This window comes from Lineus longissimus, chromosome 5, assembly GCF_910592395.1.
Source record: "Lineus longissimus chromosome 5, tnLinLong1.2, whole genome shotgun sequence".
Taxonomy (NCBI): Eukaryota; Metazoa; Nemertea; class Pilidiophora; order Heteronemertea; family Lineidae; genus Lineus; species Lineus longissimus.
Genome location: NC_088312.1, coordinates 19,928,287 through 19,951,895, shown reverse-complemented (window position 1 = coordinate 19,951,895; position 23,609 = coordinate 19,928,287). Strand labels below are relative to the sequence as shown.

General features: G+C 42.7%; 1 protein-coding gene across 4 annotated transcripts; it reads right to left on the bottom strand.

Moving 5' to 3' along the window:
- Positions 1-55: 55 nt before the first annotated feature.
- Positions 56-23,403, bottom strand: LOC135487443 (uncharacterized). 4 transcript variants are annotated; one of them, XM_064771089.1, is made up of 15 exons: positions 23,284-23,403; positions 21,121-22,340; positions 20,888-20,929; positions 20,367-20,471; positions 19,493-19,528; positions 15,588-15,686; positions 15,053-15,113; positions 11,590-11,749; positions 6,644-6,845; positions 5,854-6,471; positions 5,360-5,660; positions 4,328-5,078; positions 2,752-3,847; positions 2,334-2,411; positions 56-2,093 (listed from the first exon to the last, which is right to left on the bottom strand). In XM_064771089.1, the coding sequence occupies exons 2-15, from the start codon at positions 22,273-22,275 to the stop codon at positions 1,809-1,811; spliced, it is 4,989 nt and encodes a 1,662-aa protein (XP_064627159.1). In that variant the 5' UTR covers positions 22,276-22,340; positions 23,284-23,403; the 3' UTR covers positions 56-1,808. The 4 variants fall into 4 exon arrangements, with proteins under 4 accessions (XP_064627159.1, XP_064627161.1, XP_064627162.1 ...); XM_064771091.1 differs by having other exon boundaries at positions 21,121-22,335; positions 23,284-23,395; XM_064771092.1 differs by having other exon boundaries at positions 23,290-23,395.
- Positions 23,404-23,609: the final 206 nt, after the last annotated feature.

Genomic DNA, 23,609 nt, shown 5'->3' with positions numbered 1-23,609 from the left:
CTCGGGGAAAGTATATTTGACCCGTCAGCTTTAAAGGAAGAACTAAGAGAAGAAGTAAGAATCACCTGGTATTCATTTACCATTATACTAGACTGACAAATTTTACAGACATGACATTCTGACCTACTAAAATGAATCCTCCCATAGCAGGCCTTTGGAATGTTTTTAAGAATTGGTACACTCGGGCTTTGATTGAGTGTAGTAAGTAAGTACCATAAGTTCGTTCAGGAAATATACAAAGGTCTCCTATTGGAGAACAATGAACTACAGTAGAACCTCCCTTTGCGGACACCTCTCTAATAAGGACACCCTCTCTATTAAGGACACTAGTTTTGGTCCCAAATTGGTTGTTGCCATTCAATTTGACCTCTCTAATCAGGACTCCTCTCTATTAAGGACAGCACTTTTCAGTCCCGAGGGTGTCCTTAATAGAGAGGTTCTACTGTACACAATTCCACACAATATTTTACAATGTAAAACCACTGTCTATCAAAAGGGGTGACTCCAGACGGGACGAACCATTTTCCAGATAGGGGAGTTCCAAGTGGTGCATGTACATGTAATACAATGCATGAGCACTGCAATTTAGTCACAGGTGACCCCTATTTGGGTCAGACCCATGGCCACGAGTGCTACCTGTTGCGCCCTCTTTAGGGAAGTTTAGTTATTATCAAGTACTGGCCCGCTTCATCTGAAGACACTCCTCATTTGAGAGCAATATTTACCACAATTAACAATATCAAATGCAAGTTCATCTTTATCTAAAACGATCACCCTAACCATGTATAATTATAATAATTCACTCAGCACGTCCTCTGAACCATTTGAACCCCAAATGCGGAAAATTTTAACTTTATGGAATCAAGTTTAGCTTAGTTCTAATGTATTTAAAAAAATAACACTCAACAATGAATTTTTTGCAAATGCACTATCAAATAGGATATTGGTGCAAAGATTTCAAAAACAAAATAAAAATCTTAGCAGACACCTCTGTTGCAGGACACCCTCTCTATTAAGGAACCAAGTATTTGTCCCAAGTTGGTCATTTGCATTCCAATTAGACCTCCCTAATCAGGACACCTCTCAATTAAGTACACCGTACTGCATTTGCCAATCCAAATGGTGTTCTTAATAGAGAGGTCCCACTGTAAATCCAAACATTAGAAATTTCAGAGGCAGAGGCAGAGGCAAAAAGCGAACAGCTACATATTGAAAATCAATTCACAACACTTCGAAGCCACATAATCTGATTTTAACATTTGATAACAAAGACCCAACAGGAAAAAAATTGCAAAATTATTTCATTCATAGAAAATAAAATCGGGCAGGTCAATTGTTGCTGGGAATCTGTTCCCAAAACTATATCTATACTTTACAACTTCCTATTTTCCAACCAGTTCATTGACACCTTCAGCGCCGAACCACATGGCCCAAATCCCCTCTTTGGGCTAGTTATCGGAGTCTCATGGATTTCATGAATGAACTACGCCATCGCCATCTTCAGGGCAAGGCAGAAACTGAAAAGACCAAACTGTATTTTCAGACCTTGCCCTGAACTACGCCATCGCCATCTTCAGAGCAAAGCAGGAACTGAAAAGCCCAAACGGTATTTCCACGGTCTTTTCAGTTCCTCCCTTGCCCTGAAGATGGCGATGGCGTAGTTCTTTCATGAAGTCCACGAGACTCCGATAAACAGCTGAAAGGACGGGGGATTTGGGTCACGTAGATCTACGTGGTTCGGCGCTGAAGGTGTTAAGAATTTGTCAGATGTTTTAGAGCTCAAAGTCCAAAAGTAAGCTACGTACTACTTAACCAACTTTCCCATCTTGTGCAGCTTTGATAAATTCAAGCAACTGATCATTACTGTGCAGCACACGTTCTAAAATGTCCGATCGGCTTTGTAATATTTGCATAAGTTGCTGTAATATTGTTGCCTCCTGTTGCGACAGTGTAATGATGATGGCGGGCGCAACGTTACTTGCGTCATGGAATGCAGCCACGAGAGGGTGATCACCGTGATTCGCGGCAAAACCGTCGGCGGCTTTGATGAAACGATCACGATAATCCTGGTCAACTTTCCCCTCCATCAAAACCTGCAAATGTATAGAAGAGAGTATGAGCATTAAAGGTAGACTATACGCAGAAGTCAACAGGGTCTGATTAAGTTACATACAGTTACCAATAGGTGTCTCCCCAACCAAATGTGTAAATACACACTGAATATAAATTTCAACAAGCCTGTTGAACAGACGATAAAAGATACCATAAAAGATATCATCAAAGTTACAGCAAATTTTAGAGCATTGGCATGAGCCCAAGGCGTTTCTACTTACCACAAGGGCCTGTGTGAGTTCTGCTATCATTTCTGTGGCCAAGATCAAGTCGTTTTCATTCTGAACACACCCAGGAGCCTGGAAATAAATACTTGTATGATAACAATTTGCAGAGAAGCAACCATATACATTTTGAAAATAAGCTTATGCCATCCCAGAAATGCCCAAGAGCACAAACTTCTGAAAGTGTACACTCACACATTTTTGTTTACAATTTACTTACTTCAGAGCAAAGTATTTCAGATAAATGTTCTTAGACAAGATATGAAAATGAACCAAGTGTGCAAAAATGTTTGATATTCAGGTTCTCTGTCTGTTACGATCCGTCTGCCGCAAAATACTGACACTGCTCATTCTCTACCACTTTCCTGGTTGAAGTCAAGTTCAGCACACAGCTTTACATCAATGAGACACTTACTAAAACATTGAGTAGAGCACCATAAGCGGTTGTGATCTTCTCGGCGGGAATCTGCAGCAAAGGTTCTTCCTGTTCATACCAATCTTCGCCTCGCTTGTTCTCCGCCGGCTGATCCGATTCTGGCGCTCCCAAAAGCTTCTCATCGTCACTGATCGGCGATAAGCTTCCATCATGGGCAGATCGGAGTGGCGATGGGTCGTGTACCACTTGGCGTGGCGGTGACATCTCATGCACGACTCGGCGCGGTGGTGAGATTTCATGCACAGATTGGTGGGGTGAAGGGTCGTGCACTAATTGACGGGGTGTCAATTCATGCACTGATCGTTGTGGAGAAGACTGCCTTGACTCATGCTGACTCGGCGGTGACTTTTTCTTGGGGCCGTCCCACTTCCACGGTTTAATCTGCGCCATAGCTTTTTCCTCAGATGGAGTAAGACTCCCCAAACGGTCTCTAGGTGGCGACAGCCATGGGCCTTGGTCCCTTCGACCTCCACGCTTGTGTGGCGACGGTGACCGACTGAGTGTATGACGCCGACCATGACGCTGATCTAACGGTGACAGACTTCTCAAATGACCCGACAAATCTCGCACTCGTGGCATACGCCCTCCACGGAGGTGATCTGATGGCGATAGACTTCCCAAACGATCCCTAGGGGGCGACAATGGTGACAAGTCTCTTCCTCTATCCCTGCGTGGCACCAGACCACCAGCCGGATGAAGACGCTCAGGCGATATACTTAGACTTCTTTCTAATTTACGATCTCTCGCGCGTGGTTGCAGACCTCCATGTGGATGCTGACGAGAAGGTGAAATACTCCCAAGCGATCTCCGAGGTGACAATGGCGAGAACTTCCTTGTCTTTCCGCCTAACCTGTCTTTGACTGGCGTTCTACTTCTTTTTGGACCTAAGCGATCCTTAACTGGTGTCAACCTCCGGTGATCTAGGTCAGATGAGATGCTGCTTAAGCGACTCTTAGGTGAGAGGCTTCGCCGAAGACCTCTGACAGGCGATAGGCTTGGGTACCTACGCCTTGACCGAGGAGATAAACTGCGACTTCTGCCCCTACGAGCGCCATGGAAACGATCAGGAGAAAACCTAGAAGAACAATATGAAAGATGGCATCAGTTCAACATGTGCAGGGGCCAAGTCAAAAATGCATTCTCTGAAAAGACTGACAAGGCAGACGATATCAAACAACAAAGTATTATCCAAACCAATATGTATGTCATAGTCTAGAAAAAATTTGAAGAAAAACTCATCACAGTAATACTTCTACTAAAAGTCTGAAAGAGATTTATCCAATTTCCTTAACATCAGGCTTCTAAAATGGAAATGCCAACGAACTCAAATGGTGATGCAGGCAAAAAGTGACAAATTTAGATATTCCTGCCAATGCCAGTCATCTGAAATTGATGAATATCAATGTTAGCGGCACTGTATATCTCTTAGAATTGCCAAATGGTGGATGCTGATTTGTGTATCAGAATAGCAGAGCATAAGTTAAGGTAGAACTAGACTTCATCAGTAGGTGTAGATTGTGCAGACGTACGCAGAGATAGAGAGTGTGGTATTTACCTGAGGGGTGACCTTGAAATATCTCGATATCCACGCCCTCTATCGACATGTCGTACAACTTCCACCCGTCTCCCAAGGCGATCACCAAACATGCTTTCATCGGACGAGATGTCCGACATATCGGAGATGTCCTCGTATGGGCTACTGTCAAAGTCGTCTGGGCGTTTCTTGAGTACTGACACACGGTCTCCCTTGGCACCCATGGAGCGTTTCCGTTCAGGTTTCGATTTCGGCTTTGATATTGACGCAGACAGAATCTTGTCCAACTCAGCTCGTTTATTCGCAAAGTCCTCATCAAAATTGCCTGAAGACCAGTCTCCTGACTTTTTCTTCTTCTTTTCGCCTTTGGGTGTTTTCTTCTGCACCTTTTCCCCCACAACCTGTATCGCCTTTCCCTTTTTCGACTGTGCAGAAGGGTCTGGCTTCTTGGCTACATTCGGGGCCTCAGTGCCAGGAGGGTCCGGTTGCGTTGGGGCCGGTTGTGATAACGGCAAGGGCACTTCCTTCTTCGTCAAAACCTGAATAGTGCTTACAGGCGCTGTATTAGTGATCATCGTGGTCCTGGTACTAATCGATGAAATACTCCCAGTGGTAGTTGGGGCTCTAGATGTCGTTGTTGTAGTGGGGTCTGCCCCAGAATTCGTTGCGGCTTCAGACTCAGAATCAGAGTTACCAAGCACGATTGGGTTCTGCTGTTGCAAGGTCGGAGCTGACTTGACAGGCATGACAGAGAACCTGACAGGAGCAGGCGCTGAAAGAAGTAGTATAACCTTGAGAGCAGCCTTCAATTGCAGGATCAAATTTAAAAGAAGAGCGATACATCAGAAAATGGCTTCGAGTCATGATAAAATTACTGGGAATCCAATACCGTTTCAGAGTGTGATAATTGACTTTCTCTTGTTGCCATCTCTTTTATTCTGACATTAAGGTGAGTATCAAAAAGGAAATTAAAAATAATCAACAAAACATAGCGGAAACTGCATATGGGATGCAACAAAAGACAAAATACCGTAATAAAAGTAGACTACTTACGAGTTCGCTTGCGACGCGGTGCAGCCTTGGCAACCTGTGGCTTCTGCTTCTTCTTTCCCGAGGGGACCAGGTTCGGCAGCAGTTTGACTGGAGTTTTTGGACGCCGTTGCTGCTGCTTTGGTGGTGGTCTATCACTTGTCGGGTTGGTGGCTGCAGTGGCCTCCTTCTCTCTTTGCTCCTGACTTTTTGCCGACTCCCTTTTCTGCGGTCTCCTGCGGTCGTCGCTTTTTGGAACGTCGGTCTTCAAGTCCATGTATTCTCTCACCACCTTGCTGACAATGCTCGAGATCAACTCTTGATCCTGCAAGATACACATAGGAGAGAATTGAAAGAAAAGTAACACTAGTGTACAGAGTACACCAAAGTGTACCGGTAGCTTGTGAAAGTACTTGGCCAATGCTAAACAACTGCTACTAAGCAAAACATGGGAGGAGAGCATGTCCATGGATATTTTTTGTGCTGCATTTATCCAGAAAGCAAGCACATTTGTATACCTTGGTTGGACCTAACTTCGCCAACTCGGCCCGAACAGCCTTGCTAACATCATCATCTTCTTGCTGCTGCTGCTGCTGCTGCTGCTGCTCCTTCTCTTTCTCCTCACTAGGGGCACCAGCCTCGCTTGACGACATCTTCCTCATCCTTTCCTCCTTCCTCGTCTGACGCATATACTTCTGGAACGTCGCAAACTTTCCTTCGCCAATCTTAACCAGTCCGCTCGACTTCACGTCAACCTCCATCGGTTTCTCAGGATACATGATTTCTGGCGTAACAAAAACTGGATCGCTGTTCGGAGCTTTTGCAATACCCGGTGGTGACCGTAAGGAACTTGGGGGTGGCAGATTAGCTAATGATGTCAGAGCTTGATTCCCGGCTGTGTCTGACATTCCAAATTGATTGCCCAATTTTCCTTGAAGCTGCGCATCCACGGCAGCCTGCACTTTGTTATCTATGGCAGCTTGGATTGAGGATGCGAGAGGGTTCATTCCACCCAGGGCCGAGCCTTGTACCATTGACAAGACGGTGTTCAAGGCGTGCTGTAACTGGTTGTCACCCGAGGCATCCTGGCCACTAGGAGACAACTGACCCATGGAACCAGATTGCTGGTCATAACCCTGAAACCAAACAAAAATGTTTTTTAGAGAAAAGACAACAATTTTTAACCAAAAATGTTCAGCCACCCTGTCTGGTGCGGGCTAGTTTATGATTTGATCACCAGGAACTGCCATTTATTTACTGGAATAGATACCCAAAGCACTACGCCGGCTTCCTCTTCCTGCAACTCACCAGTGAGTCATGTTGGCCTGACGACTGAGGGCCCGTTTTACTATGACCATAGTCAAACACCAGTGGTTGGTCCTGCTGACTTTGATTCATTGTTCTGCTGTACACAGGGGCCGGGTCACCACGACGGCCAAAGTTGGGGCCTGGGTCATCGCGACCGCCATATTTCGGGCCTGAATCATTCCGGCCATAATTGCCGTATCTTCTGAAATAGAGATCAGGAATACATTAATAACAGATTTTGTCAAGAGATGGAAGGGGCAGTCAACTAACAATCTCAAAGCAAGAATGTAATTTTCTCTCATAAATTCCACATTATTACTGATTATTCAGTTAAAGAGAAATGTCTTAGCTCTTAACCAGCTTAAACACATTAACACAGTACATAATAGTCAAAGGCTGTGGAGTGGGAGTAAAGTTGTCTAACTGAACAACCAACTGGTGAAATGGCCAAAAGATTTCCATTTCAAGATAAGAAACTTTCAAAGGGAAATATCATAAATTTAAGAATTGGGATCAAAGCTTCCAGTATTGGATTTCAGGCATCAGACTTGTTTGCAGCTGCACTTTTGAGTGTTACTCAGTGGCACTATCATTTGAACAGGTTTAACACATATTTTTACAAAGTGATCACGTCTTCTCTTGCAAACGCTTTCCACACAACAGAAAGCACCTGTAAGGACAGACAAGTCGTACTGTTTTTTCATCACAGAACAACACGACTTGATTCTTGCTTGCTGTCCGGAGTTTTACGTATAGGTCTGGTCTGCTCAAACTCGGACTGCATCTCCAGCATGGCTTGGTTCTTGGTTGCTGTTCATGTCATCAGAGGTAGGCGCCTTCCCTCAAACATCTCCACCTCACAAACTCTTGGAAGGCATGGTTTTGTCCACATTGCAGGGTCAAATTCAGCCCTTCATCACCATCACAATCTTCGAGATCGTCTTTTCACATTCACAACCGCCACACAGTAAGGTAATCACCAGCAGAGATGACCTTTTGTCTTGGCTTCTCGAAGATGGACACCTGGTACTCTTGCCCCCGTGCGTCTGCAAATCCACCACCCTGAATGATACGACATCTAGCACGCTAAGGGCAGCCACAAATCCATCTGACAATCTTTCGGACGGTCACTTGTTCATGTAAGACATTGTAGGCAGCCAGGCCACTGTCGTCAAATCCATGCATTGGTGTTGATGGACATTTAAGACATCTGACTTTAAAGGCACCAGTGCTGTATATTGAGGCCTCCTCCCACAAACTAAGGATCTTATCATCTTAACATTACAACATTCTTACATCATATGATTGTAAATGTAAGATACAAATGCATCGAAGATTTCATATGATCAAATGTTTACGTTAAAACCTCATATGAGTAAAATAATGTTTGAGTATGAGCAATACAGTTGTAACAATCTATGAACAATTCTTTCTATTGCTTACTACCCATCCAATATTACATGGCTAAAGTTGTGTTTCTCATTCATAGGTCCAATTTCTCATCAATGATACACAATGGAAATGTACTGACAGAAAAAATATTCCATTTCATGTAGCATTTCATTCACAAAATACAAATTACATGTACTACAGAATTAAATGCCGTAAATGACTCGGCTCAATCAATGACAATCTTAGAGAATAAAAGCCTTTTTGTTTCTTATGATAGATCAGTGACTCAATGTACAGCACAACGGTAGAAAAATAAAAAGTACAAATTTTATGGACTCCATATCCCATGCCGGGTTCATCCGGCAGCAGTTGCTATCTGAGTAACAGTTTATTTATTTTAAGCTGACAATCCTCGCACCCTTTATTTGTGCAATTCACAAAAATATCTATAATCAACAACTTCACTATATCAATTTATGGCAAATTACAAAATTCCATCAGTTTTTCCAATCACAAAAAAACATTTCGTGAATAGCAGTTATTTACGAAATTTGCATTGTAAGTTGAGTAAAGTTATGTCCAGATACCAGAGATAAACAGAATGATGAACAATAATATACAATACGGATCTATATGTCAATAAGAAAAATTCAGGAGAAGGTTTGTGAATCAATGAGTATCCAAAAGCTTTTGTTTGAACTATCAACAGTCTTGACTCCCATCCCTCACGCCACAGTCGTTCTGGAATATATAATCGTCCTCGTTCCATCGAATGTAATCTACAAGTCTTTCAGATCGTGATAGAATATGAAAGGTGACGTTCCAGCTTAAACATGACAAATCAAAATGATATCGCGCACTCTGATTCTCACTGACAACGTTGCTCCAAGATCTAAATTACGAGACAATCACAATCAACAAATAGATCCACTGTCAAGTTTGTTGAATCAAGCACCACTAGTCAGACCTTGACCAGCGATTGTCCAAAATGCCGGCAGTAGTACGTTTTGATTATTCATTCCTTCTCCAAGCTAAGAAGCAGATGATAGAACTCGTCGTAAACAAATAGGTGAGCAGACGGTAGAATTTGTACAGCGACAGATTAGATTCCAACACCATCTGAATGAAGAAGACGTCTGCTCACGAGGGCTCGGGCGTTCCAATAGTCAAGTCCTCACCGAGAGTGTCTCCTTTTTGTCCAGTCACACGAATGCACCATCAATGGACATCCTCGTAAAGTTATCACCATATCCACGGCAATCCTCCATTGTAATTTCCCAGTCCAGCTGAATCGTAATTTTGATTTCGACTCGTCGTAATACTGTACACACTGTTGCTTTCTAGATGTTAATAACATCCCATGTCTTACTCATATTAATTCATCCAACTCGTCATGAATTCACATGAGTCATTCGAAGATAAATCCATACTCAGGAATCCTTTTACCAAATCCCAACACCCAACACCCAAGTTCCAGAATCCATTTCAACCACGACTATCCTTGAGCCTTTAAATTAGCAGCGAGTGCTCGTCAATACCCCAGGGCCACAATCATGTCCGAAGAAGATGATTTTCGATTCCTCTCTATAGAGGTCCATTTCGGTTTGCATCTCAAGTCAGTTCAAGTGCATGAAGTAGGGAATGTGATCTGGTCTTTTTCGAAAAACTGCACAGCAAAGGCTCATCAAATCATGTCCTCGGAAAAACGATTTTTCGCTACAATACAAGTCCATTTCGGGCAGCAACTAAAGTATGTTCCAACAGTATGTTCCAACAGTAGGTAGTGCGATCTGTTCTTCTGAAAATTGCCGAGTGAAGACTGCAATGATGCAATCTCGAAGTCATAATCCCAAACCGCAATCGGTGAAGAGCGACGTTTTCCAATGGACACTCGGCAGTCTTCCTCACAGGCCAATGTAAACAATGGTTTCGAAAGATCTGAATCGACCAACCGTAATCCAATATTTGGACTTCGCAGACGATGGCCATCACAAAAACTTTGAATAAATAGTTGTATAATCCCAGCGGTGTCCGATACCGAGTGATCACAATCGAAAGGTTCAATACAAAGGATATAAGTTTTCCACGATTTTCGACGAGGCAAGCATAGTTACTGCTTGAACATAGGAAGTTGCACACAACGTGTTGACACATCCAGCGATTTGAAACAAAATGTTTCATTCGTTCTTGACATCAGAAGCATTCCAAGACATCGTTCATTGATTTTCGGGCCAAGATAAAAAATGAGTTCAAGCACTGGCTGTACGTGTAATCCAATCACTGAACTTCATGTCCACAGCAGACGGCATTTGCTAGCCTGATCCATATTTGACGGCACTGAGAATCGTGAGTGATTTTCGGGCCAAGATAAAAAACGAGTTCAAGCACTGGCTGTAGGTGTAATCCAATCACTGAACTTCATGTTCACAGCAGACGGCATTCGCTAGCCTGATCCATATTTGACGGCACTGAGAATCGTGAGGGACGTGTTCCAATCCCACATCGATGTTCTAATATCCTATGGCACATTTCAATTCCTTTCATACATGTCATGAATCTGCGAATCAACAGGCGTCAGTCTGCTGTTCACAGGCAGCACAGGGAGTCACTTCGAGTTGACAAAATCCTCATTATCAGCAATGTCCTACTTTCAGAAGAAGTTACCTACCTTCTCTATTGTGAATTGGTAGTACGGTACACGAGGTCATGTCCTAAAACTCTGCTACCGAATGATGGTTCTCCCATCGAGACAATTCAAGGCGTAACACAGACGAGTCGTCTCAATGATGGTTCTTCCATCGAGACAATGCAAGGCGTAACACAGACGAGTCGTCTCCATGATGGTTCTTCGATGTGTTCAAGATGATGGGTTTAAACTGTTGATAGTTCAAACAATTTTCAATAAATCTCATTAAACCTCAGAATCACAAACCTTGAAACATCGCAGTTACATACATGTACAAAGTAGATGACAACACGATTTTGAATGAATATTCCTACAAATTCTGTAAAATTGTTCAAACTTATAATAATACATTGTAGTACCGTAACAAAATTGCAACACATTTTCATAAAATATCATTCCAATTAAAAAATTTCAACAGACCGCAAATTTTCTCATTTGTTTTTGGACCACAGGTTGCAAGGAGCACATCTTCAAATTAAATACCTTCAAGGATATATCTTACACCATCCAATACTAATAATAATAATAATGCATGTCCAGAACAAAAAACAAATTACACTGCACATTAACATCAGAAAGAAGGATGTCTCAAATGTTTATGAGAACCGAAAATAACATTATGAGTAACAAGCATACTATACACATGGAAAACCCTGTGAGCTACATGATAGATTTCAGTCTTACAATAGTGACTTTAACAAACATTGGTAATATAAATTTGGCAGCAAAATGGATATCCAACATCTTGTAAAATGTACAAAGTCAAATATGGCAATGTTGCCTCACATCAGAGTCGAGGAACAAGCAGTTCAAAAGACTATCAGTCAAGTTTGATGCCCAACAACTGAAAAAGAACTACAAGCCTTACCCACTATCACGAGGTGGACCCGTCTGTCTGTCGTCATATCGTCCCATCTTTTTCTCACTAGGGGGATCTAGTGGATAATCTGTAGACCGTTTATTACCGGTGTTCCTTAGAATGGATGGTTTGGGTGTCACTTCGATACCCAACGCCCTGGAATCTGCCACTGCACAAGCAACAATCAGAGAGAAGATGAAGAACATTCAACGACGAACAATTTAATCGTAATATTTTACTGGAAAATATAATTTTTTAATAATATCAATAAGTTCACATTGCAGTTTATAATCTTTGACTTCACAGATAAAATAAGGCATACTTACTACTCATTATTTCACTTTGATATAACAAGAAGCTAAGTAACTTAATGTATTTCTGTTCTAGCAAAGAACACAACTTGATTCTTAAACTGGGCACCTATGTGATTTGTGTCAGCAGTCGGGTTGCAATGACTTGAGACCAGCCTATTTCTGGTAACAACAGTTGACTAGTGATTGAACTGCTGCATACATTTAATCCTCAACAGGGGGACTAAGAACACAGAGAACCTGTCAGAATTTACTAGAAATAGGATGGCAGCAAGTTCCACATTAACCCAATGGACACACTGCTACAGGCAAGAGTGATTCCTCATTTCTTCAGACGTGTCCTTCAGGCAGAGGAATCTACAACCAGGATGGCTACCCAGCATCAATAGACAGTAGAGTAGACAGTGCTAGCAGCTACGACATTGGTTCCGAGCGGTTTTTTTTGGAGCAACTGCTTCTTGGCCGGAATGTGGACGGCACACGTAAGAATCTTGTATTGTAGTCTGGCTGCGGATTGAAACTTCTATCACCACGACCAGGGTAACCAGTTTATTATCCTCAGTTGTCTTTCCTGGCTTCATGGACTGATGGAGTACCGACATTCTTCGACTGGGCTGAAGGGACCTGACATCACACAAAACTGAAAGGATGGCTTGGGCACCGAGGGAGCATTGGACAACAGTAGCAGGCAACGTTTGACCAATCTGGCACTTGGACTGAGACGACTTTGTGTAGACCTTCCTTGCATCAAACGAATGAAAACTCACATCTGGCCTCAGCAACTGTAGCCATCAATACATCACTTGCAGCAAAGGGAATAGATGGCACTGGAAACGCAGAAGAATGGCTGGTCTCCCAAGTGATCACCACAAGCTTGGACTCTAAAGCATTGAACTAGGCCTTCACAGCAGCACTGAAAGGGAAATGGGTCTTTCCATGGTTGAACTTCTATCCTGGCTCAAAAAGGTTTTTCACCAACCTTCGGCTGCGAGAGTTCTGATTGAATTTTTTCATGCGTCAAGACTCGAGTGGACCTATGGTGGACTTAAGTGCACTGGAAGCATCAATAGTTTTTACTGCACTGGCTGAAATCAACACGGACGTCAAGCTGCATTTCCATCAAAATGTTTTGCCTTGACGATGATGATGGTGCTTTACCAGCGATCAGAGTTCGTACTTTTGAGATTTCATGTCACGTCGGTTCTTCCCATTATTGCCTGGAGTAGGTTGTCTCAGTTGAATGGAGTTCACACTGGGATCAATGGAATCACTGCCGTGTGGATATCAAGGGTTGGGACTGCTTGTATCTTGGAGTTAGGTCTGGCTCGCAACAGCAGAAGTACGAATTTCTGGCATCATTGAAAATTGAGACATCTATCTAACCGGCTGGCATCACATTGAAGACTGACTGTTCTCGGGAGCGTAACGAATTTAGAGTATGCTGGGAGCTGAAAAATTGTCGAGTGGGTGGGCCGAAAGCACCTAGAGTAGGAAAGTGAGGACATCATCAGCGTTTGGCGTACGTAGGCATTGCGAGCTTCTGCCAACATAAACGCGACAGAGATTGACGTCTCCAGAAGGTCAGGCATCAATTATACAAGGTCTTTGCTAGCATCATGAAGCGAACGGACTATGCTGACACCTGAGGCAGTGAGGGAGTTGGGACAGTGTGTCATCAACAAGAGCCAAGAGTGAGTTTTTTCCCTTTGTCAAGCATAATCGTACGAGCAGTGGCAAGAGCGAGAACACTGGCAAGGGTATGACTGCCAGCAGTATCTTAATCTCGGTTGGTTGAGGCATCACGAGAAGAACTTTGCTGACATCATCGCCCATGGGCAAAGATTGCGGACCAACGGGCACCATAAAGTGTCAACTTTGCTGGCATCATAAGATATCTCATCCCCTGGCATCAGTTGAGTTCAGACAGTTGGCATCTCGAAGTTTGCTGCTGTCATATTTTTCGTATCGACAACATCAACGGTTCGGTCTGTCTTTGTATTGATGACGACACTCGAGGACGAAGAAGTGCTCAGATGGCATTCTCACTTGTACAGGCTATGCAGTGTTCATCATGCATTGGGACAGCGCTACTTCAGGCTTTCATCCAGTCAGGCATCACTTCTGTCGTACTTGCAATACCGACTGTTCAGTACTCCTGCTCTGGTTAATCTGATTGGACTTTTTAAGTATCGTTCGAAGTGGTGACTGTCTCTTTCAGTAGTATGTTTTGGATCGTAAATTCGTACTTGCAACAGTAGCACTGTTCCGCTTGCAGAAGTCCTGGTTCCGTTGAAAGACTTCCAAGTCTTGTTATACAGTTGTCAGGTATAATCTATCATTAGACAGTTCAGTTTCTCACTGAACACGATGTCAGCAATATGACAACTCGAACTAGAGCAATAATATACATCTTTTGTTGTTGTCTGGGGCAAAGGGGGCAAGACAAATAAGAAGTTGGTCTTGTCCAAAGGTCATGCTTGTAAGGTTTGATAGGAGACTAGGCCTAGGGCAAGGTTCACACCTCTCACAAGGTCACAAGTCAATACAAAATCGCTTTAAAAGGGGAAAAAAAGTCTTAAATCTGGAAACAGAAGGGTCATTACTAATGCCTTCTAAAACATTAGTACATGTACAGTAGAATGCAAGCAAATGATTTGACTGCATTTTCATCACTAACAAATATGGATTCTGAATGCAGTGAAGAACAAACTAACCTTCAAAGGAGAAAGGAACAGCAAGAACTTGAGCTTTGCATAGCAAAGGGCAAAGCTAACATACAGTGAGATCATAAAAACTATTGTATACTATAGCACTTGATACCATAACAGCAAAATGGCTGCAGGTAAAAGAACAATGGAATGCTTTCGAGTCAAGTGTTTCAAAAGGGCCAGTCCCAGGGCCTCCTAGTCCTAGCCAACTTACTTTCTTAACTTGCCTTGGCATAAATGGCCAAGTTGGCTTGTCCACACAAGTTATCAGCTATCCATTGAAGACTGAATAACAAACTATAAGAGCAACAACAAATCACATGCATTCGAAGTCTGCCCACGAATTGTTCTCCCATATTATCAACAATATTTTTTATTCATCAGTTTCCGACCTACATATATTATAACCAAACCTGAACCATCCATTCAACTGGCAACTTAAACAAACCTTACCTGGATTCATTTTACTTTTTGACGCAAGGGGTTGCTTTCTTGGAGCAGGTTTATTCTTTTCCTAGAAAGGAGAAAGTGATCATTCAAAACACTAATTTGACTATGGAGAAGCTTAGCTCGTTCATCCGTGCCAAGGATGTCCCCAGCATCAGGATACCTGACTACTATTCTGGCCCCAGACACCAATGTCAAGGAAAAACTGGGGGAACACTGCAAGACCTCAAAGCGACAAACCACTTCATTTTCAAACCCAGGACTGAAAGTAAAGATATAGGACAGGCAGGCTGAGCGCAGAGGAAGAAGACTGCACATGAGAACCAGGCCTCATTACTTTCAACCTGTGGTCCCAGGGCAATCCCTAATCTCATAGTCGAATACAACATTTCAACAGTTGTTGTGTCAATAGAGTTAGCAACCAACACCATCAAAATAGAATACACTCTGTTGGTGGCATATTTTTCGGCCCATTTCAGAGTTTTACAATGACTTAACGATGAACAAAACTGGCAACTCCTAATAAAATATGTGTACATACCAATTCCTTTTGGCGTTTATCAGCTTCGGCCCTCAGATGGCGCTGTCCTTGTACGTGGATCAAGTACGGCATCAATCCCTTTACAGTCACATCGCAGATCTTAAACAAAAGCAAACCTCAATTTATAACAGAAAAACAAGAGGCCCAAGGGCCTGGCGCTCAGCTGGATGACCTAATAACATAGGACTGAGGGTATAAAGTAGTAAATATCGGCTTTATACTACTGTTTGAAGGTCAAGAGAACACGTTATACCACTAAAATTTCCAATGCAGAGCTGCCAGGTGGATGAAATATGATTGAACTAATCAGCCATGGTATGTAAACATTACAGGAGGCAACGGAAGATATCCCTAGTTCAGCATGTTGTATCAGTAGCTTTACAGAAAAAAAGTGTCAGAGAGGATGAGACTTTTCCATGGACAACTGTGGTATGTCCAGGCTGGGTTGTACAGCACAAGGATACAAAATGCTGTCTGTAATTGAGAGGTATCATGATTTAACAGAGGTCAAAATAAATAGAAATTACCAGTTTGGGACTAGCACCACTTTCTTTTTTTTTTAATAAGGTAGAGATCACAGGAGTCAACAAAATTAATTTTATTGAGAGAAATTGACCTGTCCTGCAGGTGATTGGAATTTACAATACAAAGGGTCGTTTTTCATGACATTGTGCTCTACTGCGTATTCCTAGTCATAGTGAGTCGATCTGGAACCAATCTATCCTTGGCGCAGACAGGTTCAAATTGGCTATATCTTGAATAGATCGAATTTCGATGAAAATCTAATGCAATAAAGGAGCAATATCGAAGAGACAAATTAATCAAACCAATTGTCCACAGACTCGGACCCTGAAATGGCATGATGTATGCGTGCATATAAAAGTATATCAATTGGTCCCATAGAGATGATGAGGCAATGTCAATATGCCTTGTTCCTTAGTCAGCAATATGCCCCTTTTTATACGGAGAAGAAGGAGAACCCAGATAGGCCTTCACATGTCGGCTTCCAAATGGCTCGAACCAACTATCACTACTAGAACTTTAAAATGCGTGCTCCTCCTAGTCCTACATGAAGCAATGTCTCAGCCAAAAAGGCAAAGTTAGCAGCTCCTTGGTAAGGCCATGTCAGGTTCCGCGCGCCTCTTCAGATACATCAAGTATTGAAAGCTGTGGTGAGCTGAGCACATAAAAGACTATGGTCACCTTAATTTGAAAATCCCTTCATAATCAAGGGCTACCTCTGACTAAAACAGCACAATAGACCACCAATTTGATCCAGCTCCTAACTGCGGGAAAACCCAAGTCCAGCAACCAAAAGTACCAAAAATACATTTTTGTTTACATTTGAACTGCACACATGCGTTTGTTTACAATTTCATTTCCCGCGAAATCTCGAAAATCAGGTGACCTGCAATCGTGGATTGAAAATAACATTAACCTCGGTTCAGCAGGTCAGCAGGTATACCGGCTGTTCCAATCATCCCCCTACAGCCAGCCGTTCAAAAGGTAATGTTATTCACCCCACATGGAGTGCAAGTAATTGATTAAGCCCCTGTATAACTTAACAGCAATCGCTTGGCTTCTGTGAGTGGTAAGGAGAATTGACAGTTTTTTTATGGGAGTAACATTATTGTGTTGCTTAAAACGTCTACTTTTTACTCATGTAAGAATCGTAGTACTAATAGTAACTTCAACTTATTTTCCAGTTATGATAACACAACACGCATCTTCATGATCATGATCTTTCTCAAACTAACTGAATGACCTAATCGCCTTGGACGCACAACCTAACCACATACAATCCGCCCCGACGATCGACACATCCATTCGATTCGATAACCCTCGATAAAGTTTGATAAATAAACTAGAACTGAGATTTCACAGGAGCACCTGTGAATTCATGACTCCAGGGTTGTTTTGAGGGCGATATTGTAAGAGTTGGTCTTGAGTATGGGGACGTGAAGGTCCGTGTGAGGCACCTGGGCTGGGGAGAGAAGACTAGTTGAACGATGTGATCATGGAGGTATAAATAATTATTTATACCTCCATGATGGGATCTGACACGGACACTACTATTGATCTCATTATATGAATACCATTTAATTACAAAAAAGTGAAAACAGATCATATCATATTCCTTGGCATAAATTAAAATAGGAGTGCGGGAACAAGGTTTTTTAGCAGGAGGAAAGCGAGAACATTTTGCGCCGTCGTATTCCGATTTGGCTGGTTAGTGGTGAAATCTGCTTTTAATTTTGCAAATTAACATATTCGTTTTCTAGTTCTAACGTTGTCTGTAAAGATGCTGGCAAGAGACATTGCCAGGAAAACGTGACGTCATTTTGGCCATTCTTCTTACCGCACGCCCTCTCTCTCCGTAAAAGTTCCTGACATGGTGTGAAGTGGGAGGGCGCACAATGGGAACCACACTGCCGCGATGTTAATAGTTTCTATTTATAGAATTCAGCGGCAGAGATTTTAGGCACGGAAAAAGTGGATTAACTCGGCTAATCTCAATGGATTTTACCCAGGAATGTTTTCAAGGCGAGAGAAACATCTGATTTAAGTACTGCGCTTATTAGATTTCATGTTCAGGCCGAAGATTGGCCTAAAACGTGGACGAAAAGAGTGCATTATCGAGTGTTGGAGAGGTCACGTGATTGGACGAGAAACCTGAACAAAGTTTTCGTGCTTTTAGCTGTCAACATCAATGGCTATAATATACTCCTGCAGAATAGGAGAACTAATAGAACTAATTTCCGAAGTTTCCAATAGTTTGAACACAAATCAGAACATCACCCATCAGCTGGACTCAGATCTGCATAAATTACGATAAATAATGAGGTCGTCGCTTCAATTTCGCAAAGAAAGTTGACTCCATTCGAAGGTTGTTTTGACCAAATTCTGTTGAACTCATCGTTATGAGGGCATTTGAACACATTCTCGTTGATCTTTTCTATAAACGTGTGAAGTTTCGTACCAAAATACGTTTCCGTAAAGGCTTAAAAAAAAAAATTCGTCACTTACAAAATCATCGCTCCGGTAGAAATAAAAATGTCACCGCCATTTTTTTGACGATAGTACTCCAGGTAACCTCGGCGGGAAATTTAAAGCGGGGTCATCCGGGGTCAAACAACAGTTTTGCTCACTACCGCCAACTGGTGATATAAATCGACACTAATCTATTTTATATCAAAACTTCTGTATCATGAAGACCTTTTCAACTTTATTTTATGCTTTTATCTGCTGGAATAGAGCGTCAAAAAATTGTTTTTTCATTTACGCATTTTGCCCCCTGGGGAGCTGAATTTGAGTCGAATCGCCCAAATTTTTTTCCGTAAGCAACATTTTCTGCGGTGTTTATAAGCAAGACTAGATTTGAAGTGCCTCGGTTGTATGATTACAAAATGCCCAACTTTGTCTACAGATGGCATGATGGAAGGATGGCAGGATGGGTGGAAGGACGGACACCAATCGAATAGCTATTTGACTAGCTCCGCTGACTTTGTCAGCTGAGCTAATAACACAATAAACTCTTCTCTATGAGATTGCTTCATTCTTTGTCTCACTTTTGATTTTATAACCCGACTGATCCACAGAACACAACCAACATATAACCAGCCAGAAGAGCAAAATTTTTCTCTCAAAGCTGATGACCTTGCATACACTATCAGTATCCTAGTGTCAGGCAGCACTGGCTGTCACAAGAGTACATTGCATCTTTCAAGTGATGTAAGTGACTCGTCTCCAATGTAACTAGGCATGAATCAAATTAGGTTTATACATTTAACAAGGGCTCTGACGCAAAAATATAGTGACGTCATGACGTAACAGATGTCTTGGCAGTGTGACGTCACTCTGATCATTTAGGCAGACCTAAAGGCTTGGAAGAATTTCCACCTCACCTGACAATTGTAGGTCTCTTGTTCCTTAGCTTTTTCCTGTAAGAAGAGAAAAGAGTCAGATTACGTAAGTTTGAGGTCCATGCTGCATGTTGCCATGGAATCATCATCATTTTGGGGTAAGACTGTAACCATGACGTCTGACATCTGATATCTGTTCACTTCAAGTTGTCAGTCATAATATTATCATATCATTATTGGACAAAGTCCCTTCAACTTCTTCAAGGCAGTCTCTTTCAGTGTCCCGCTGTAACAGTGTAAGTAAATTAGTTAGTAAGAAAAAGAAAGAAGCAGAGAAGAGAAGCACACAGCAACTGAACTAACAATGGACAGCAGTTGGAAAGGAAAGTCAGCTCACAGTATTTACTCAGTAAGTCACAAGACAGCCTATTGTAGCTAGCCCTCAAGTCAACTCAAGTCAAGGCCTGGCCCCACTTGTTAGAAAGCAGGTTCTAGTGTGCAGCCTCTTTCAGTGTCCTGCTGTAACAGTGCAAGTAAATTAGTTAGTAAGAAAAAGAAAGAAGCAGAGAAGAGAAGCACATAGCAACTGAACCAACAATGGACAGCAGTTGGAAAGGAAAGTCAGCTCACAGTATTTACTCAGTAAGTCACGAGACAGCCTACTGTAGCTAGCCCTCAAGTCAACTCAAGTCAAGGCCTAGCCCACTTGTTAGAAAGCAGGTTCTAGTGTTGAGCTACATCAAAAATATATAAGCTCGCCTTATGAATTTTTGGCTATGTAAATGACAGACAAAATGACAAAAAACATAGTTTTGTGCCAAATTGTCCGTCAAATTGATCCCGTCTGTGGCACTTAAGATGTTCATTTCAAGCAAATACTGTGCACCAACTTGATCATCATGGCTGCCCCACTTACCGATCGTTTACTGCCACTATTACTACTAGCACTAGTAGTATAAGTGGACTCTTGCTTTTTCTGAGTAATAACTTTACCCCTGGGTTTCTCAACAGCCGTTTTCCCCTGCAATGACAAGCCATAGCTACACATTCAGGGCTCGAAAAATGTTTACAACAAATTCCATAGTTTTCTTCGATAAACTGACCACCAGGTTGCCACCCAGGATGTACTACCGATATGACAACATAGCACAAATAGACGGCACAAAACCAGTACAGGCTACACCTGAACTCATCATTAACAGTAACTCTATTGGCCTGGATTCATAGACATTTCTCACCGAGCCAAGCTTTTTGATTGAATCTCATTCCTTATGTTGACATTCTACAATCTGCAACCCATTATTCTATTTTTCGAGCTCTGATAAAACACCAATTAGAGACTGATAAAAGAAGCAAAACCGAACAACAGAGATACGATGTAAAAGAAAAACATCCAACATCGATAGGATAAGAGATTGTGTAATCACTTGTTCTTACCTGTGTTTTCTGTTGTTTGGCCTTTGCCTTCGGTTTTACAACCTGAAAAAAAATTAATTGATCTGATGAAAATTACACTTCCACCGACTTGAAGAGCCAAACGGTTTCACAATAACATCATGTCGATAACATTGATGTGTTTCACAGTCCTAACAATGTTAGATTCAAGCCTGACTTCTACAATAGTCTATAACCAAAATTCATCATTTGAGAAGATAAAGAGATCTACTAACCTTTTCCTCCTCATCACTGATTTCCATCAGCGCCTCTCCCTTCTCTTCCCCAGTCGGACCACTGCCGCTCCAATAAAAGTCTGCCTGCTCGCTCTTGCCATCAGTTTTACTCGTACTCTGGTTCATCTGATCGCCACCGGCGCTGCTCCAGTTGCCTTCGGCACCACCGGAACCTTGACTTCCAAAGTTAACATGGCTGGCACCACCTCCGCTCCAGATTCCACCGGACGTACCACTGTTCCAGTTTCCTCTCAGGCTTCCTCCAGCGTTACCACTTGTGGATGCAGAGTTACCACTCATGTTTCCTCCGCTGCTACCACCGTGGTTTCCTCCACTAACTCCACCACCCATATTTCCCTGGCCTTGTTTCTGATGCCATTCATGTTTACCTTGCTGTTGTCCCTTCTGTTCCCATGACTTGTTGCCGGAATTATTACTGCCCCGTTGCCAGGAGTCTTTCTTCTCCCACGACTTGTTGTCACCCTGCCAATTCTGGCCGCCAGACTTGTTCTGGTTCCCACTTTCGGACCATGTCAAACTCTTCCCAGCCTGCCAATTGTTACCACCGCCAGAGCCATCCCAGTAGCTTGGCTCCTGCTTACCAAGGTTAAGACTCAAAGACATTGCTGTATTCGTCGCTGAAGGCGTGTCATCCAAACTAGGGGCACTCTGGATTACTTTCGCAAATCGATTATTTTCAAGACCAAAACTACTAGTGTTCAGATTACTTTTATTTCCATAGCTCCCACTATAGCTTGTGCTATTTCCGCCTTGGTTGCCATAGTTTCCACTCTGACCACCATAATTATTCCCCATGGTATTTCCAGTGTTCTGTCCACCCATATTTTGGCCATAGTTTCCACTGGTATTCCCATAGCCACCTGGTCCACTATTATTGTTCCAGCCATAACCTTGGTTCTGTCCAGAACCCTGGTTTTGTCCAGAACCCATCGGGTTGGTACCAGGACCACCCATGTTACCTAGCATTCCATAACCCATCCCCCATCCTGGTGGAGGGCCTCCCATGCCATAGTTACCTCCCATCATACCCCCAGGCCCAGGTCCCATACCGGAACCCATTCCACCAGATCCATTGTTCCAGTTGCCTCCAGGTCCCATTCCTCCTCCCATTCCATACTGGTTGTATCCAGACATATTTGCGTTTTCTGTCTTTCTCAGTCGGCCACAAGTCTTCCTTTCACTTTCACTGCCGAACTACCCTGCAAAACATAAGTATGGTTTTCATTCTTAAAACTGCACAATCAGTGACGATCATTCATTGAAGCATGGATTGTTTTCATTACCTTTGTCACCATCACTCAGAAGAAGAATCAGTCAATGCACTGCAGTAAAACCGAGAAGTTAGCTTTTTCTCAAGAGGCACAACCTGGGTAGCCTTTGTAGTATGTATGGTGCTGCTCCCCAATTTCGAGTCATCCCCAATTTCGCGAAAACCCGTTTTTTCGCGCGTCACTTCGTTTCCAGAGAAGAAATTTTCTGATTTTTGATTTTCATTTCGTTCCGCAAAGAAAGCGCCCAAAATGCATCCTAAACAGGCAAGCAATTCTCTAATTACGTTCAAAACACTGGGTCAATACCTAGGCGATCATGCACTGCACAGAAACACAACAATCAGTCGCGCATGCGCAATACCCGCGAAAATGGGGGAGCCGCTTCGGATTTGTTTTGGTCTGCATCGATCTTTCAGTGAGCGATTTCAAGATTAATTCACGCTTAAAACATCCACGCAGAACCCCAGATATTTCGTTATTGATCTCAAATTTCGTAATAAATAAGCTTTTGCGTGTATGGAATCGCTGGAAGCTAGTAAATCTGCACTTAGTGATAAGACCCGCGAAAACTGGCTCCTACATGATACTTGTAGGCAACTCTAGTCTTGGGCACACTACAGACAAATCTGAGGCACATGCAGCACATATCGCATGGGTAGATAACGTTTGTTATAGAGACCCGACTGGCCCTGGGCACATGCTTTGCTATTCACAAATTGCACTTGCAGCATCCAATGCATGACATGCATGCCACAGCATGGCATGCACTGGCTCATACTGGCCACTACACTCATGACAATCATCACATTCACTGACATCAGGTGCTTTTTTACTGTATATTAGAAACAAATGGAGCCACACATATACTCACAAATACCCCGTGCGTATTCAGGATGACGTAGCATCAACAAAGATCATGTTTATCCAGTAGAAATACGGCAATTTATCGGCAGAAAATAGACACAAACCACCGAGAATTTGGATGTTGTTGTCGTTGTTTAGTATAAAACTCTTCGCCAACTTCATCTGATAGCGCCGCGGATGTTCATCACAAAATTTGTCTTCGCAGATTGGTCTTCGGTCCCACATTTGGTTGTGCTCCGTAAATCAAAGAAAAAGGCTATGCTCAAGGAGACTGGAAAGGTAAGTTTAGGCAATGTCAATTTAGTGAAAGCGCAATAGAGCAATTCTTTGTGC

What these genes read in the sequence shown, in the direction of transcription:
- LOC135487443 (XM_064771089.1), bottom strand. Translation starts at nt 22,275, where the DNA reads ATGTCTGGATACAACCAGTATGGAATGGGAGGAGGAATGGGACCTGGA. An exon ending in CCAAACAACAGAAAACACAG is followed by an intron (nt 20,472 to 20,887) that starts GTAAGAACAAGT and finishes TTGTCATTGCAG; the next exon opens with GGGAAAACGGCTGTTGAGAA. An exon ending in GGTCCACCTCGTGATAGTGG is followed by an intron (nt 6,846 to 11,589) that starts GTAAGGCTTGTA and finishes TCTCTATTTCAG; the next exon opens with AAGATACGGCAATTATGGCC.